At 43.3% G+C, this 19,642-nt stretch overlaps 1 protein-coding gene across 8 annotated transcripts in view; it reads right to left on the bottom strand.

Annotated features, from left to right (window-relative positions):
- The window catches only part of tpm2 (tropomyosin 2 (beta)), a 33,366-nt gene that overhangs the window by 1,206 nt on the left and 12,518 nt on the right, over positions 1-19,642 (bottom strand). For 2 of the 8 annotated variants that reach the window (XM_084159143.1, XM_084159147.1), the window contains 7 exons: positions 15,340-15,473; positions 14,675-14,792; positions 13,011-13,081; positions 10,561-10,636; positions 8,852-8,914; positions 8,553-8,622; positions 4,372-4,726 (listed from right to left, as the gene is read on the bottom strand). In XM_084159143.1, the coding sequence (XP_084015269.1) occupies positions 4,644-4,726; positions 8,553-8,622; positions 8,852-8,914; positions 10,561-10,636; positions 13,011-13,081; positions 14,675-14,792; positions 15,340-15,473 (615 nt within the window). In that variant the 3' untranslated portion in view covers positions 4,372-4,643. Of the gene's footprint in view, positions 1-4,371; positions 4,727-8,552; positions 8,623-8,851; positions 8,915-10,560; positions 10,637-11,242; positions 11,319-13,010; positions 13,082-14,674; positions 14,793-15,339; positions 15,474-19,642 lie in introns of those variants that run through there. The other 6 variants (XM_084159142.1, XM_084159146.1, XM_084159140.1 and 3 more) reach the window with 4 other exon arrangements.

Genomic DNA, 19,642 nt, shown 5'->3' with positions numbered 1-19,642 from the left:
TGGTGCAATGAAAGTAACGCTAGTCAATACAAGCAGGCTAAAGATGTATATTTAGGCCAGCTAACTTGTGGTAAGTCATGATGTAAATTTAGCACAACTTGGAATGAGCCAAATTCGCTATAGCACAGCATGCAAAATAGTGAAGTTACTTAGGGAAACACCCAAAGAAGGAATCTATGTAAACGAATGGGTGTGGATATAATTAGGGGTAACTTTTAGCGAAGCCAAGTGGAGAAACTACAACCCCAGAAATGTAATACTGCACCCAGTGCATACTTCGTATGTATAAGTATGTTTAAGTACTATAATACTTAAATGATAATAATAAAAAAAAAAGGTGTTTCATCACACTAAACTACAACTCTACCTTTGAAGAAATACATGAACCTGGGTAGTTTCAAGCCTGTGTAAAGCTTAACAAAGTTTACATTTCATTGACTTTGGATGCATACATATAACAGTCTGAGCAATAGCGAAACGAGGCAGATGTCATGCCATTATATGTATTTTTGGCTAAGGTATACCATTATCTATACATGTAAGTCTACAGGCTTTAGAGTATATACAGTGGGGGAAAAAAGTATTTAGTCAGCCACCAATTGTGCAAGTTCTCCCACTTAAAAAGATGAGAGAGGCCTGTAATTTTCATCATAGGTACACGTCAACTATGACAGACAAAATTAGATTTTTTTTCTCCAGAAAATCACATTGTAGGATTTTTTATGAATTTATTTGCAAATTATGGTGGAAAATAAGTATTTGGTCAATAACAAAAGTTTCTCAATACTTTGTTATATACCCTTTGTTGGCAATGACACAGGTCAAACGTTTTCTGTAAGTCTTCACAAGGTTTTCACACACTGTTGCTGGTATTTTGGCCCATTCCTCCATGCAGATATCCTCTAGAGCAGTGATGTTTTGGGGCTGTCGCTGGGCAACACAGACTTTCAACTCCCTCCAAAGATTTTCTATGGGGTTGAGATCTGGAGACTGGCTAGGCCACTCCAAGACCTTGAAATGCTTCTTACAAAGCCACTCCTTCGTTGCCCAGGCGGTGTGTTTGGGATCATTGTCATGCTGAAAGACCCAGCCACGTTTCATCTTCAATGCCCTTGCTGATGGAAGGAGGTTTTCACTCAAAATCTCACGATACATGGCCCCATTCATTCTTTCCTTTACACGGATCAGTCGTCCTGGTCCCTTTGCAGAAAAACAGCCCCAAAGCATGATGTTTCCACCCCCATGCTTCACAGTAGGTATGGTGTTCTTTGGATGCAACTCAGCATTCTTTGTCCTCCAAACACGACGAGTTGAGTTTTTACCAAAAAGTTATATTTTGGTTTCATCTGACCATATGACATTCTCCCAATCATCTTCTGGATCATCCAAATGCACTCTAGCAAACTTCAGACGGGCTTAAGCAGGGGGACACGTCTGGCACTGCAGGATTTTTTGTCCCTGGCGGCGTAGTGTGTTACTGATGGTAGGCTTTGTTACTTTGGTCCCAGCTCTCTGCAGGTCATTCACTAGGTCCCCCCGTGTGGTTCTGGGATTTTTGCTCACCGTTCTTGTGATCATTTTGACCCCACGGGGTGAGATCTTGCGTGGAGCCCCAGATCGAGGGAGATTATCAGTGGTCTTGTATGTCTTCCATTTCCTAATAATTGCTCCCACAGTTGATTTCTTCAAACCAAGCTGCTTACCTATTGCAGATTCAGTCTTCCCAGCCTGGTGCAGGTCTACAATTTTGTTTCTGGTGTCCTTTGACAGCTCTTTGGTCTTGGCCATAGTGGAGTTTGGAGTGTGACTGTTTGAGGTTGTGGACAGGTGTCTTTTATACTGATAACAAGTTAAAACAGGTGCCATTAATACAGGTAACGAGTGGAGGACAGAGGAGCCTCTTAAAGAAGAAGTTACTGGTCTGTGAGAGCCAGAAATCTTGCTTGTTTGTAGGTGACCAAATACTTATTTTCCACCATAATTTGCAAATAAATTCATTAAAAATCCTACAATGTGATTTTCTGGATTTTTTTTCCCTCAATGTGTCTGTCATAGTTGACGTGTACCTATGATGAAAATTACAGGCCTCTCTCATCTTTTTAAGTGGGAGAACTTGCACAATTGGTGGCTGACTAAATACTTTTTTTCCCCCACTGTAGGTAGGATTGCATGCAAACAATCTGAAGTTTTACAGCGAACTGTGCAATCCTGAAAACCATTATTCCAGATAAGTGCTAATTATTCCACATCCTGTGAAAGCTTTGAAACTTCAAGTGTGGGATGTGTCCAGTCCAAAGTGCTACATTTGCTCCATTAAACTCCCTCAAGTCTTAGCAGTGGAACTCTACAATGTGCAGCAAGTGAGTATCCTCAACTTTGTGAAAAACTAACTTTCCTAATTCTGAAAAACTTGGAACCAAATTTCATACAAAAAGGTGACATGATTTTTTTTTTTTTGGGGGGGGGGGATCAATTAATGTACTAGTACCCAATTATACACAACACCCCAAGTTTGGGGCAAATTCATTCTCACTCAATTCCCTTGATGAATTTGAAACACATGTTCATATGATTTGTCAATTACTTGAATGTCATGATTGCAAATTACTTCAATGTAAACATATATATATATATTTTTAAACACACTAATGAAAGCATACTGAACAAAGTACGACCAGTCCCTTCTAGTGGGGTATGAGAAAATCGGTTCCAAGTTTAAAATCAGAGACAAGTGCATATTGGAAGAGTGGGATAGTGGAAGGAAGTTTGCAAAAGCTTCTGTCCCAGACTCAGCTGTTAAGCTCATTCAGAACAACCCTCAGTTCGTTACTGAGAATGCGGCTTTTCTCCACCTCCTTGTGATAATGTTCTGTGGCGCCAGAAGAGTCAATGAAAGCCAGTGTGAAGATACAGAAAGAGAGAGAAAAGGAAGAGAAAGAGGGAAGGGTTAGTGCAATAAAAAGGTCACAGGGCAATGAAAGACAAGAAAAAAAAGAACAGCCGGAAGTTGCTTTTTTTTCGTCTGACAGAGGTAATCAGCATCTATAGCAATTACAGCTCACTTGACAATGCTTGAATGTCTTGAATTGATCAATCACTACAAGACATTAAAGGAAAATTCCACCCCCCCAAAAAACTATATTTTGGTATTTGTTTCATTAGTCCATGGTTGACATAGTCCCAAAATGTTTTGCTTGTCAGCAATCAAGTTAAGATATGTAATTATCAAAATACGATACAAAACATAGCAGCATCATGCAAAACGCAGCGTCATATGATGCAAAACGCATCATACAGGGATGACTTCTGTATTTTCAAAAAGTTACATATCTTGAAAACTTGATTGCTGACAAACAAAACATTTTGGGACTGTCAACAATGGACTAATGAAACAACTACCAAAAGATAGTTTTTGGGTGTAATTTTCCTTTAAGCAACTATAGTAGGAAGCAATACATATTCATATTACTGGGGTCAGGGGATAAGTAAGGTGGTAAAAGAGGGATACAGCAAATCCCTTCTAAGATTCTCCAAAGTACTGAGCCGAAGGTTTCTTTAGACAGGATAATTCTCAATTTAAAACTTAATTTCATGTTCCCTTAATCATTAAGAGAGATAATTGGTTCAGTGGTTATAAATCAGATGAATTGTTCAGATTTGTTTTGATGCCCTGTGTCAGGGTTGGTCAGATAATGACAGATTAAATGTTAAACCATTAATATGGTGTGGTGAGAACAGTACTGAATTGAGATTAATTCACACCGATTCCCTTGTATCTTCAAAGAAGTCATTCACCAAATAACTTGTGTATCTTCATCGTAACATTTTACAACAGTTCAGATTTAATCTAATATGAATCCTGAATATTTTAAAATTCTCTAAAACGGTAAAGGTAGTCAAAAAAAATGTAGGCTATATTAAATTTAGCCAAATAAACACCATGTACCCTGAGTATAGTCAGGTAAATTGGTATGGCAAATATTGTGGCTTAGTTAGTGGATTGTAACCGTCGGCAACCAACATTCTAAACTTTATTAGGTGATTATGATGAGAAACCAAATGCAGATAATGACAGAAAACAGGAGCAGTATCAAGAGAAGTGTTTCAGGACATTTATTACACAGGAAGAGAAAAGGAAACTACGGGACAAGTGTATATATATATATATATCAATACAGAAGACCAAGCCTAACCCAGATCTTTGGAGAGGTATGGACCCTGTGGGGCTGGGGCTGGGTTGTCCTATATGCATCTATAGAAATGTACGAGGATCACTGAACAATGCTGACACCTGACAACAGTAGGGAGCGAAACTAAAAGGAAGGGGGAATGGGTTTGACACAGGGGTGGGGGGGGGGGGGGGGGGGGGGGTCTGCCTGGGGCCACATTTATATCCCTTGGTATTTTGAAATCAGCAAGTCTTGTAAACTTAGTTACGACTTTTTTTTAAATTGTATTCGCCATTCACATTTCGTAACCAAGGGTATTGAGAGAAAGAGATCGATCACAGTTCTGTCTGAAAAGTTGTGGAATGAAAAAAAAGGACAGAAAGGAAGTGGAGGATGTTTGAACCCCAGGAGTGCCAGATGGAGGTGGAGAGCGTCAGAGAGGAGGAGGAAGAAGAGGAGTGAGGGAAGGAGCGTCTAGAGTGTGGTCATGTCGTTGAGAGCCAGGTCAAGCTCCTCACTGAGGGCTTTACCCTTCAGCTTCTGAGCGTACACCTCGTCTGGAGGGGGGGGATGGACAGATAGATGGACGGACAGAAAGACGCACAAGATGGAAACAGAACAAGGTGAGTGATAAAAAAAAAAGAGTTCAAGAAAGTAAGATAACTGATAAATCATAACTTCAAAAAGGATGATTATGCATATGTAAAGAACTGATAATAAAATGCAAATTCCAAAATAGCTTTTCCACCAAATTCCCTAGGCAGTAGCAATCCGACAATCAAATACTTTACAAAAAATTGAAAATAATAAATAAAGTCAACCAAATTACAAAAATGTTAGAATATTAATATGGTGTGCATCATTAACACAGAATCAAACGGTTAACACAACACACTCCAGTTTAAATCAACTAAAGCTCAACGTTCACCAAAGACTTAGAAAGTGTTTGACCAAGTTTGGGAAACCATGCACTAGGCTTATCTATCTGCAATCAAAAGCTGTATCTCGCAATTTCTTGGCTTTCAATGTCTCGCAACTTCAGTAAAGCAGGGCCTATCATCAATGAATAGGCTAGGATATTCTACACGCAGCAGACCGAAGACTGAACACACACACTCGCATAATTAGGGAAGAGAAGGAACAGGGGTGTAATCATTAGTCCAAACAGTAACTAAAACAAGAGTTTCAATTGGACAAATTCAGGTAGGTCCATCCCAGTTTCGTTTGCTTCAGTTTAAGAAATGTTTTGTAACGTAATGGGCGTAATGAATACACCCCAAGCGAGCCAGTGCGAGGGAGAGAGCGCAGGGGGCAGGCAGTAGGAGAAATGGTAATATGTTTTGCACGCCTCGCAAATTCACCAACGTAGCCTAAAGTTCACCTCTTCCTTTTGGTTTTATTTAAATTCCACAACTTTCCCCAGGCCTTTATATCCTATCCTCTAGTTACAGTGAGGGAAACAAGTATTTGATCCCCTGCTGATTTTGTACATTTGCCCACTGACAAAGAAATGATCAGTCTATAATTTTAATGGTTGGTTTATTTGAACAGTGAGAGACAGAATAACAAAAAAAAAAGCCAGAAAAACGCATGTGAAAAATGTTATAAATTGATTTGCATTTTAATGAGGGAAATAAGTATTTGACCCCCTCTCAATCAGAAAGATTTCTGGCTCCCAGGTGTCTTTTATACAGGTAACGAGCTGAGATTAGGAGCACACTCTTAAAGGGAGTGCTCCTAATCTCAGCTTGTTACCTGTATAAAAGACACCTGTCCACAGAAGCAATCAATCAGATTCCAAACTCTTCACCATGGCCAAGACCAAAGAGCTCTCCAAGGATGTCAGGGACAAGATTGTAGACCTACACAAGGCTGGAATGGGCTACAAGACCATCGCCAAGCAGCTTGGTGAGAAGGTGACAACAGTTGGTGCGATTATTCGCAAATGGAAGAAACACAAAATAACTGTCCATCTCCCTCGGCCTGGGGCTCCATGCAAGATCTCACCTCGTGGAGTTGTAATGATCATGAGAACCGTGAGGAATCAGCCCAGAACTACACGGGAGGATCTTGTCAATGATCTCAAGGCAGCTGGGACCATAGTCACCAAGAAAACAATTGGTGTAACACTACGCCGTGAAGGACTTAAATCCTGCAGCGCTCGCAAGGTCCCCCTGCTCAAGAAAGCACATATACATGGCCGTCTGAAGTTTGCCAATGAACATCTGAATGATTCAGAGGAGAACTGGGTGAAAGTGTTGTGGTCAGATGAGACCAAAATCGAGCTCTTTGGCATCAACTCAACTCGCCGTGTTTGGTGGAGGAGGAATGCTGCCTATGACCAAGAACACCATCCCCACTGTCAAACATGGAGGTGGAAACATTATGCTTTGGGGGTGTTTTTCTGTTAAGGGGACAGGACAACTTCACCGTATCAAAGGGACGACGGACGGGGCCATGTACCGTCAAATCTTGGGTGAGAACCTCCTTCCCTCAGCCAGGGCATTGAAAATGGGTCGTGGATGGGTATCCCAGAATGACAATGACCCAAAACACACGACCAAGGCAACAAAGGAGTGGCTCAAGAAGAAGCACATTAAGGTCCTGGAGTGGCCTAGCCAGTCTCCAGACCTTAATCCCATAGAAAATCTGTGGAGGGAGTTGAAGGTTCGAGTTGCCAAACGTCAGCCTCGAAACCTTAATGACTTGGAGAAGATCTGCAAAGAGGAGTGGAACAAAATCCCTCCTGAGATGTGTGCAAACCTGGTGGCCAACTACAAGAAACGTCTGACCTCTGTGATTGCCAACAAGGGTTTTGCCACCAAGTACTAAGCCATGTTTTGCAGAGGGGTCAAATACTTATTTCCCTCATTAAAATGCAAATCAATTTATAACATTTTTGACATGCGTTTTTCTGGATTTTTTTGTTGTTATTCTGTCTCTCACTGTTCAAATCAACCTACCATTAAAATTACAGACTGATCATGTCTTTGTCTGTGGGCAAACGTACAAAATCAGCAGGGGATCAAATACTTTTTTTCCCTCACTGTAGGCTATAACATGGAAAGTAATATGTTTTGTGATAACTGCGCTGAGATTCTAACTTTGTGTGGTGGGGGGGGGACAAAAAAATAAAACATTGTTTTGGGGTTTTTCTTAATGTTAAGGATCCCAATTTCGTTTTTAAAAAATTAAACGGTCACACCCCTACTTCAAACTCCTGGAACAATACACCAGATAATACCTACTCACACATGACATTTCCAAAGTCTGTCAAAAACGCAACAAGACATTAAGCTCTCCACAACAAGCCCATTCTCGTTGCTAAATAACAACTAAATTGATTGAGTAACTGTGTGGATGAATCAACAACACCCTTAGGTAAGTCAGAAATAAGGCAAAACCTTGGAAAAAACCCAAAGTTGCTCGTAGTCCAAGTACTACAACTCAAATCTAACCTTCAACTGAGTTTTCAGTATTTCTTATAGAATCTAATCGATCAGTCAAACTGATCAATATAAAAATTAAAATAAATCAATATGAGATAAGGCAACACTAATCTGCATAACCAGACAGGATAAGCAATCGAATGTGAATCTGTGGCTCCACAGTTAGGCTGCGTTCACACAGGCAGCCCAATTCTGATCTTTTGCCCAATTATTGGCAAAGGAGCTGATCTGATTGGTCAAAAAAGTCCAGCTAGTGGAAAAGTTCAGAATTATAGGCTGCCTGTGTAAACGCAGCCGTACAGGCACACTATTATTCTTGAGCTAAAGATTCAGAATCTACACATTTGTCTATCTGGCACAATCATACGGAAAGCCCATCATTGGTTTCAACTGCAATCTGATCCAATTGGATCCCTCGACAACAGAGCCAGGTTAATGGGGGTTAATCTACAAATTAATTGGTTAATCTATTAAACCAATATATTAATAAATCCATTCACATCGGAGCACCTTTGTTTCTAATGGTCCTCAAAGTTGGAAGGTAACTTGGAAATTACTATCTGCAATGCTGCTCGATTGTATTAAGGGACTTCATTAATGATTGAAACTTACAGCTATGTTACCTAATGCTAAAATACACTACGAACAAGTCATGCGAAGGTACCCAACAGGCTTCAGTGTTACAACTCATGGTTATAGGAGCAAATCTTTCTGTTAGTGAAACATCTGTCACGCTTTCACAAAGTAAACAAAAGTGTGCGTCCAAATGGCGCCCTTTTCCCATAGGGCTCTGGTCAAACGAAGTGCACTATATTGGGAATAGTGTGCCACTTGGGATGCATTTAAAGTGAAAATGCAGTTAGTGGCGTCAGCTACAGGGAACTCCAAGAGGAGGAGTTAATGGTTGTGAATGAAAGGAGCGTTGAAAACGTACCTTCCAAATCATCAATGGTCTTCTCAAGCTTAGCCACAGACCTCTCTGCAAACTCAGCACGGGTCTCAGCCTGAAAAAAAAAAAAAAGCATCGGAGCACAATGCGTTTCAAATACATTTTTCCAAGCACCAAATTACGTTGTATCCACGTAACATGTTGGTTAACATTGGGTTATAGAGTGGGAAGATTTAAAAAAGAGAGGCTTTAAGATACCATTTGAAGCACCATTCATACTAAAATTGATTTCATAGAAAATATTAGATTTTCTCAATTAGCTATGGTGATCCTACAGTACCCACCTCTTTAAGTTTGTCAGTAAGAACTTTGATTTCCTCTTCGTATTTGTCCTCCTTTTGTGAGTACTAGAAGTGAAATAATGGAGATTCATATTAGCACAAGAGCTATGACGAGTGCTTCTCCTTAAAAATTCACAACTTAAAATATACGCCAATATTCTAGTTAAAATATAGACAGATCGAATAAATACATAAATGTAAATTGACTATGACGTCTACAGTGTAGCATTCAATTAATAGCCTACTGTTCACATCCACTAAAGTAAACAGTATTGGATAGACATTCAGTTAATTAAATTGAGGAGGGCTACAACAAGAGCTGAAAGGTTGGCTAGGGAGAAGAGACTACAACACAAGAGCTGAAAGGTTGGCTAGGGAGAAGAGACTACAACACAAGAGCTGAAAGGTTGGCTAGGGAGAAGAGACTAAAACACAAGAGCTGAAAGGTTGGCTAGGGAGAAGAGACTAAAACACAAGAGCTGAAAGGTTGGCTGGGCAGCTTCCTTCCCCTCGCTCCTCCTACAGTACCTTCAGGCCCAGCTTCCTTTCCCTCGCTCCTCCTACAGTACCTTCAGGCCCAGCTTCCTTCCCCTCTCCCCTCCTACAGTACCTTCAGGCCCAGCTTCCTTCCCCTCGCTCCTCCTACAGTACCTTCAGGCCCAGCTTCCTTCCCCTCGCTCCTCCTACAGTACCTTCAGGCCCAGCTTCCTTCCCCTCGCTCCTCCTACAGTACCTTCAGACCCAGCTTCCTTCCCCTCGCTCCTCCTACAGTACCTTCAGGCCCAGCTTCCTTCCCCTCTCCCCTCCTACAGTACCTTCAGGCCCAGCTTCCTTCCCCTCGCTCCTCCTACAGTACCTTCAGACCCAGCTTCCTTCCCCTCGCTCCTCCTACAGTACCTTCAGGCCCAGCTTCCTTCCCCTCGCTCCTCCTACAGTACCTTCAGGCCCAGCTTCCTTCCCCTCGCTCCTCCTACAGTACCTTCAGGCCCAGCTTCCTTCCCCTCTCCCCTCCTACAGTACCTTCAGGCCCAGCTTCCTTCCCCTCGCTCCTCCTACAGTACCTTCAGGCCCAGCTTCCTTCCCCTCGCTCCTCCTACAGTACCTTCAGGCCCAGCTTCCTTTCCCTCGCTCCTCCTACAGTACCTTCAGGCCCAGCTTCCTTCCCCTCGCTCCTCCTACAGTACCTTCAGGCCCAGCTTCCTTCCCCTCTCCCCTCCTACAGTACCTTCAGGCCCAGCTTCCTTCCCCTCGCTCCTCCTACAGTACCTTCAGACCCAGCTTCCTTCCCCTCGCTCCTCCTACAGTACCTTCAGGCCCAGCTTCCTTCCCCTCGCTCCTCCTACAGTACCTTCAGGCCCAGCTTCCTTCCCCTCGCTCCTCCTACAGTACCTTCAGGCCCAGCTTCCTTCCCCTCGCTCCTCCTACAGTACCTTCAGACCCAGCTTCCTTCCCCTCGCTCCTCCTACAGTACCTTCAGGCCCAGCTTCCTTCCCCTCGCTCCTCCTACAGTACCTTCAGGCCTAGCTTCCTTCCCCTCGCTCCTCCTACAGTACCTTCAGGCCCAGCTTCCTTCCCCTCGCTCCTCCTACAGTACCTTCAGACCCAGCTTCCTTCCCCTCGCTCCTCCTACAGTACCTTCAGACCCAGCTTCCTTCCCCTCGCTCCTCCTACAGTACCTTCAGGCCCAGCTTCCTTCCCCTCTCCTACAGTACCTTCTCAGCCTGGGCCTCCAGAGACTTCAAGTTGTTGGTGACATTTTTCAACTCTTCCTCAAGATCACCAGATTTACTGTGCAACAGCAAGAGAGGGAGGGAGGAGGGGAAAATGAGGGTAGGACAAGAAAGGAGAAAGAGCGTTTTGAGGGATGAGAGGACATGGCAGAGGAGACCCTGGTCTGGATACTCAAACCCAGTCCCTATTAGGGAGAGTGCCTTGGCAGGAGAGTGCAGGTGCAAAAATTTTTTATATATATAACTTACCTTAAGGGGTTAATGTCACACTTACCTGAAGGGGTTAATGTCACCTACCCATCAGATGAAAGGGTTAAATCAGGATCCTTGATGGACAATATCTGACAGATATAAAATCGTATACTCTATGTATAGGAAATATATAAATACATGTATAATCTCAAGTATCACATCAAGGATCCCATTGGCTTTAGGTTGAAGGTATAGTGAGGGACAGTATGGCTTGTAGGACATTGGTCCTTTTGTACCACAGCAACACTGTCCCGTCAACCACCAGGGAAGCCCTCCATAGAGCATAGCTGCGAGGCAGAGAGGCTTGGAGGGAGGAGTCAAGAGCACAAGCCAGAGGAGAGGAGAAAGGAAGCAGGTAGTGAAGAGGTTTGGAACCGGGACGTTTGTCCTGGTACGGGGGGGCAGACAGTACCTCATCCTCTCCGCACATCATGGACTTCAAATTCTGGTCCATGAGTCTAAGCTCTTCCTCCAGCTCCCTGACTCGACTGGGTTAGTCCACAGCCAGGTAGGTAGGGGTGTAGGGGGGGAACAGGAGGGGGTCAGGGCACCCACACACAAGGTAAGGTGGTCCCAGGTGGAGGGGTGTTGGTGGTGTTGGATTCAGGCATGCATGACATAAAACACAGGGGAGAGAACACACACGAACATCCAGGAGCCCTGTTGTTGTTAGTGCATCCGGTGTATCCCATCCTCTCGTGTTTCCCACATGGGGGTGAAAAAAATAAATGTGTTCTATCACATTGACCATATTATTGACCAAATTGGAAGCCCAATTGATTCTGAGTTAGGGCATTTACCGTTTATATGTGAAAACTATTTCTAAGATGCATAATTTAAAGATTTTCCAAACTCACTTCCTTGTTTAAAATCACTTGCCCTGCTCGTGTTTTTACGTAACAATGTAGGGGGGAGGTTCTAAGGGTTATATTAGATCAGGGATGGGTAACTGGTGGCCTGCGGACATTATATATATTTATTCAGTCGGGGTCTCAACTTACTGTTCAGAGTTAGAATAATAGAATACACAAGGTGCAATTTAGAAATGTGGTTGTGCCTCAGCAGTCACTCAATTAGCCCAATGTCAGCTAAAAACTTTAGATTGGTAAGTTAGTCTAGCGGCCAGCTAACTAAACTTGTAGTAAGCATGGTCGCAGACCCACAAGCCACTGCAGCCCCTCATAATGGGTTCCAGTTTTTTGTGGCCCCCACCCCCATCAAAGTTGCCCATCCCTGTGCTAGATGGTAATTGGTGATGGACAGAGATCAGCCAATTAAAACCAGCGTTTTGTATTTTGTTTCATCTACTCCTGCCATAGACTTCCAGTCAAGTCCCGTTCTGAGGCGCTGTGAAAAGACGGTTCGACAAAGAGAGAGAATGCTGGTGGACAAGGTTAGGACATTAATGCATCATGGGACTACCTGGGAATAAATACGTTTTGTTGTCAGTTAAAGGGATGGCTATTGGACTCCCCGTTGTAAAGCCAATCGAAATCAATTCACCCACTGCGGTCATTAGCTAGTTTCAGTTGCCATCCAATCATGCGTCATTTTATTAAACAGGAAGGCGGGTCCATGCAACAATTCAAATGAACATTAACATCATTTTTCAGGAGAGGCCTCATCAACGTATATTTCAAAATGCATTAGAAGGTCAAATATATGCATAAATTCCCAAATGTGCTCGAGTAAGTAAGAGATGGGGGGGCTAGTAAATGATGACCCATCAACATGTCATTCACATTTAAACAACACATTTGACTTAAACAACCACATTTCAATGGAACTTAAATACAAGGAATTTGTTGGTTTTAACAAAGTTGTTGAAGTGTGATGTGCAGCGCTGCGTTTTCATTCTCCACCCTTCTCCCAAAGTGTGCACTTGGACACTTTCTTGCATAAACTTAAAATGGTGAAAACTCACTCCAGCCAATGCTTACACCAATCATATGCTGTTAAATCCCTGACGGGGAGTGTGCAAGTGCACACTTCTGGATAAGGGTGCAGAATTGGGACTCAGCCATGGACATTTCCATTCTATTCCCTATATAGTGCACTACTTTTGACCAGATCCATATGGGCTCTATGGGCCCTGGTCAAACGTAGTGCACTATAAAGGGAATAGGGTGCCATTTGGGATGCATCCGGTGTGTGTCAGTAATGAAGGAGGTTAAACTTACGCCTCAGCCACCTCAGCACGCTCCTCAGAGCGCTCAAGGTCACCTTCAAGGATCACCAGCTTACGGGCCACCTGTAGTCAGACAACACACACACACACACAGGTTACAGTACACAGGACAAACGCTTCCAACAAACACGCAACTTTTCCCATGCAACATCTGAGCAGAGATGGTGGCACTGAGAACGTGCAGAAACAGACCTTCAAGCTGGCACTAGCGTCCAAACACGTCAAACTAAATTCTGTATTGAACAGTACGTTCAATAGTCAAAAACAAGATGAAGAGGAGAGGGAGAATTTTTTTTGATTAACTTTAAGATTTTAAGAGAAATCTTTAAATAAAAATGTAATAAAAAGTTCTTACGATGAGGGGCGGTAGCGGTGGGTAAAAAAAAAAAAGAGCAAAAAAAGCATAGATAAATTGCCTAATGCCCAGCAAACTGTAGGCCTATAACCCCCATAGGTTGCCCAACAAACTGTAGGCCTATATACTGTGTACCGGAAGTGGCAGGTCTACAACCCCCATGATAAACTGTGTGGCCAGCTCCCAGGGTGTAGCTGGTGCCGTCAGTGGGGAAGTGCAGTAGACTGGCTGAGAGAGAGATCCGAGGGAGAGCCGTCAATTACAGGTCTCATTCTGTATAAGTCCATTAGCCAGCTACTTTGTCTGTCAGTGTAATCCTCTGGGATGTGGGCTCATGTGACCTCCAGGTCTAAGCCCCGGGCCAGGAGCAATCAACATATGCTACAGGCTAAACTGCTAATCAGTTACTCCTAGGTACAGATCTAGGATCAGCTTCCCCTTCCCCAATCGTAACATTAACCATTAGTGGGGAAAATGCTAAACTGGCCCAGGATCAGCATCTAGGGGCAACTTCACCCTATACCGTGGTACCGGTGTATGACCTTTAGCTAAGCAAGCTAAATTTAGCTCTACACTAGGCGGCCGGTTTCCAGGACCCAGATTAACACTAATCCTGGACAACAAAAAATCACATTCAACGGAGATCGACCTTGCTTTTTAGTCCAGGACTATGTTTAATCTGGATCCTGGGAAACAGAGTGGTTATGCTGAAAACTACAAGTTTACTGTAGAAATTACGAGTTTTCCACATATCAACACGTATTGAAAATAAATAATATTGAGGCAAGGAAAAGACCAAAAAGGTATGTTTAAGACCTGCTAGAATCCTTGGTAATGTATCTTGCCATGTTAAGATAATGAGGCCTGGGCAGAGGTAAGGATGAGGGGCCTCTACAGAGGAGTCTCCTTTGATCTCTGACACCACATGTAGCAGGCTAAACTGATGCTACAGGGTGGAAGGGGTGTGCAGTGTGGGTGTACGTGTGTGTACTGTTATAAATAAACACCACAGGTGTTACCGCTACCATGAAGGGAACACAACAGATTCCATTTTCCAAACAATTTCAGATTTTAATATGCTTGTGAAAGGGGCTAAAAGTCGTGAGAAGTGGTGTATTCCAACATGTATGACACGGCTCTACAGTAGTCTGGCTTTAGTCAATGGGCACGTTCCAGGTTGTCTTTGTTGCAGTCGCACTGTCAAAGGTAACATCTCAGAAACTAGAGTAAACATGATATAGCAACCTTCAAAAAAGACAACCTGGAACGCAATCAATACTTAAGGGCAGAAGGACACCTACCTCCTCATACTTCCTGTCAGCCTCCTCAGCAATGTGCTTGGCCTCCTTTAGCTGCATCTCTTGGATCTCCATCTTCTCCTCGTCTTTTGACGCCCTGTTCTCGATCACCTTCATTCCTCTGGAGCAACAACACCACAGGGTTAGCTACAGTATGGACCTCCATCTCCAACCCTGTTCTATATCACCATTCCTCTGGGGGACACCACAGGCAACAGGACAGAGAGATGTCATGGGTGATGGTGGGGGAAACATACTTTCGATGTGTACTTTCTTTCATATCAAAAATACTTTCTGACCCGTCTACTCTTCTATGCTAATAGTAACTGCTGTGAAGGGAATTCTGAAAAACTATTTGGGCTTGTTGAATGTCTTAGCTAGCTTTTCCTCCTACTTCCTTCCACAATTACTAGTCTGAAATAATCGGGAAACCCTGCTCTGGAGCAGAATGGCTGGACTATGGTTGTGATCTATGCTCAGACGTTGCATGACATCAACCAATGGTTGCGTGCCACGTCATCAACCGTGCCGTCGGGCATCAGATTACTAGAACACATGATGTGGTCAGCTGATACGTAAAATACCTATCCAGGTGTTGTAACATTTGGCATGCACGAGCAACGTCGGCGCAGGGGAACATGACCTATAACAGGAGACGGAAGTCCCACCTCTCGCTCTCATCTGCAGCCTTCTCGGCCTCCTCCAGCTTCTGCAGCGCGGTGGCCAGTCTCTCCTGGGCCCTGTCCAACTCCTCCTCTACTAGCTGGATACGCCTGTTCAGGGAAGCCACCTCAGCCTCTGCCTGTTGGGGGAGAGAAAACGCTCAGTCAGCCACAATAACATACTGTAGCACTAACCCCTGCACAACACCACTGGCCTATTTAGGAGGGTGCAAGGTTTGAATATAAATTGTTTCCTGGGCCTTATTTACATCACCCACAGTCATCATATCTGTTCTACATAAAACAGTGTTAGCTTTATTCACTCCATTATCGGAAACGTTCAGAACGTTTCATGTCAATGCACACTAGCTTGCACAAAAAAAGTACAATGTACGCAGTACATACATTTCATAACTTTGTCAGTTAATCCCACAGGAATTGGGTACCGTCAACCAAACTGATGTGGACGCCACATCATAGGCAGATGACAGCTTTCTAGAAAGGCATTATTTGTTTTAAAGATAACACTGCACTGTCGAGTTCATTCACTCCAAATGAGTATCTGGGTTGCCAATTGCCCCCATTTATTCCACATTAGAGATCTTTCTAAGCCTGGTTGGTGTATCATATCACCCAGACACCCAAACTGAGCTGCCAGGGAGGAAGGAAACCTATCAGGGGTATGGTTACTAGGCTACATGTGGTAGGCTTACAGCTGACGTATTTATCAAATCATTGCAGTGTAAGCAACCATATCAAAGTTTCCTACTGCAAAGGATAACCTCCTTCAATATGCCCTTGGGTTCATCCATCTAGCATACATTTATTTCAGGTGTTGTCGCCATTGAAATACAGTGAGGGAAAAAAAGTACTTGATCCCCTGCTGATTTTGTACGTTTGCCCACTGACAGAGAAATTATCAGTCTATCATTTTAATGGTAGGTTTATTTGAACATTGAGAGACAGAATAACAACAACAAAATCCAGAAAAACAAATGTCAAAAATTTTATAAATTGATTTGCATTTTAATGAGGGAAATAAGTATTTGACCCCTCTGCAAAACATGATTTAGTACTTGGTGGCAAAACCCTTGTTGGCAGTCACAGAGGTCAGACGTTTCTTGTCGTTGGCCACCAGGTTTGCACACATCTCAGGAGGGATTTTGTCCCACTCCTCTTTGCAGATCTTCTCCAAGTAATTAAGGTTTCGAGGCTGACATTTGGCAACTCGAACCTTCAGCTCCCTCCACAGATTTTCTATGGGATTAAGGTCTGGAGACTGGGTAGGCCACTCCAGGACCTTAATGTGCTTCTTCTTGAGCCACTCCTTTGTTGCCTTGGCCGTGTGTTTTGGGTCATTGTCATGCTGGAATACCCATCCACGACCCATTTTCAGTGCCCTGGCTAAGGGAAGGAGGTTCTCACCCAAGATTTGACGGTACATGGCCCCGTCCATCGTCCCTTTTATGCGGTGAAGTTGTCCTGTCCCCTTAGCAGAAAAACACCCCCAAAGCATAATGTTTCCACCTCCATGTTTGACGGTGGGGATGGTGTTCTTGAGGTCATAGGCAGCATTCCTCCTCCTCCAAACACGGCGAGTTGAGTTGATGCCAAAGAGCTCAATTTTGGTCTCATCTGACCACAACACTTTCACCCAGTTCTCCTCTGAATCATTCAGATGTTCATTGGCAAACTTTGTTTTCTGTCTGTCACTGTTCAAATAAACCTACCATTAAAATTATAGACTGATCATTTCTTTGTCAGTGGGCAAACGTACAAAATCAGCAGGGGATCAAATACTTTTTTCCCTCGCTGTAACCATGGATCCTGATTAACACATTTGTTGACTGTCTTTTCATTGTTTTCTTCAGAACCTTTTCAAAACATTGAAAGCTTTAGAAAATAATCTTCTTGACACAGAATGACTATGATTCATTGGATTGGATAGGATAAAGTAATCCTTCTACACCCCCCCCCTAAAAAAAAAAGATATTGTAAAGTGGTTATCCCACTGGCTATAGGGTGAATGCACCTATTTGTAAGTCGCTCTGGATAAGAGCGTCTGCTAAATGACGTAAATGTAAATGTAAATGGATTAGCAGAGGCCTTCTGATGGATTGTACATTGCTCTATGGGGAAGTCAAGTGGCATACCACAGTTAATGAGAAACGCAGACAATCCCAGCATTGAGGCAGTTGGAGGAGGAATGTGTTCCCTTATGTCACAAGGGACAGTAAAGACAGTGCCATAGTTTTATTTGTCCAGTTAGGGCCCCTTTGAGCTTCTCCTTACCCCTGAAACACTGTTTGTTGCTACTGTAGCTTTGGCCTTCCTGAGAAAATAACTCTGCACTTTTTGATACCTCAAGTGGGTGCTTTTGGGCTCTACCTTTTGTCTTGTAGTAAGAATGTGTAATACTAAGATTGTAGGCCTCCTAATAACAACAGACTGTTGGCCTAACAAAGGGGTTGCTGTAAACGTTGAAAATGGACAGCAGCACGTGAACTACATTAGACTCAGCCACGTGGATATCAGTAGAACAGTCCATTTCCACGAGGCAGCGACTCTCCAAAGACTTGCAGGTGGGGGGCTGATCAAGCAGCGAGTCCATGACTAGATGATGATGACAGATGATTGGATGGCGAGAGCACCACATTCTTAAAGTTCACACTTGGGGATACAGACGGAGTTGCCGGCGAAACAAAAGAGCCATTGTCCCCCCTCGGCAGCAGAAGACAGCTAATCAGACCCCCCCTCTCGGCCAAATCCCAGAAATCTGTTACCATTCTGCTGGGCCTTCGTCGGGGAAGCCGTGGAATGCCATCTGTGACATTCCAGAGCCTTTCACTCGGACCGGTTAATACCGCACTTCATTTGGCTCAGTTTAGTCAAATAATTGATATGTGGCACTCGTGCCAGGCAAACTGTTAAGAGATTACCGCTTCAGAGAGAACCACCACATTCTCAGTGTAGATTGTTTGGCAATGGGACCGAACAGGAACAATAAGCTTATTACTCTTTTGTTGAGCAACTTTTGTATTTCTGTCCGAGGCCCTAAGCCATACCGTAGTATGATTGACAGTCAGTGTTCCTCCCCTTAGGTGAACTTGGTCCCTTACTGAAATATGTCCTTAAATCCGTGTGTATGAGTGCACTTCAAAGCCGTTTACGTTAATGATAGTCATATTCCCATCATGGTGGGCAGAAAGGTTGAGGTCCAGTTGCTCTGTTAAAGGAGTTGTTCCACTATGTTACATGATTTTAGACTACTTTCAAGGTGAGGAACCATCTATGCGCCAGGAGTAATTGTAATCCATGGTTCGGTTTTCATTCAACAGCCACTAATCAATGGTAATAATAGGGGCATGTGAACATGTTTTTTTTAATCAACTTTAAGTAACATGTAAAAAAAATAATAATAATGGAGTTGATTTCAGGTGATTTTGGTCCCAGGGGATCACAGGCTCCCTATCATTATCATTGATCTTTCGCTAGCTGTGGCTAAAGTTAGCTGATCATTGAAGTGGCTGTTTAAAGAAAACCAAACTATGGATTACAATTTCTCCTGACTCACAGCCTACTTTCAGGGTAAGGAACCACCTAACATCATGTTGTAAAATAGTGAACTACTCCTTTAAAATGGTAGAGTGACTTTGAGCTGACCGAACAGACCCAAGGCCATTTTCTCTCAGCTAAAACTCTGGTCAGGAAAATGATTAACCTGCTCAACTGCCAGAGGTTAGACAGAGAAATACAGACAGCGACTCTGGCTAGACAGGGAGTGGAGTCAGGAAGAGAGACCTGCTCAATAAAAGCGGCCCTCGTCCTTTCAGCTCCCTACACTGGCTCATTTCCCAGTGATTTGTTCAATTTAAATGACCAGCCATCAATTATAGTGTTCAGGCGAGGTTTATATCTAATTGTGTGGAAAAGGTTGAATGAACCATGGATTTCTTTCATGTAAAAAAAAAAAAAACTAGAAAGAGCAGATAATACATTGAGGACTATGCTATTTTGTTAAGGGCTCATTACAGCCAAACATTATCAGCTTATGTGCAGCCACTTCTCTATACGTATTCATGCGCTGTACACCTTAATTCCCATTGACAGCCCAATACCCTTGTGGAAGGTGGGCAATAAACGGATTAGCCTACTGAGGCGCGCTCATTCAAGGGCAGCAATCTCAACAGCCAGCATTGGTCTCTAGTGTAGGCATTACGATGCATGTCCATTAGCATCATGGCTCACCAGAAACTAACTTTTTACAGCGTCTGATGGAATAGAGACCATGTCAAGGTCTAGCCTGCTT

Source organism: Coregonus lavaretus (genome assembly GCF_964263955.1).
Source record: "Coregonus lavaretus genome assembly, chromosome: 4".
NCBI lineage: Eukaryota > Metazoa > Chordata > Actinopteri > Salmoniformes > Salmonidae > Coregonus > Coregonus lavaretus.
This window is presented reverse-complemented; position numbering and strand designations above follow the sequence as displayed.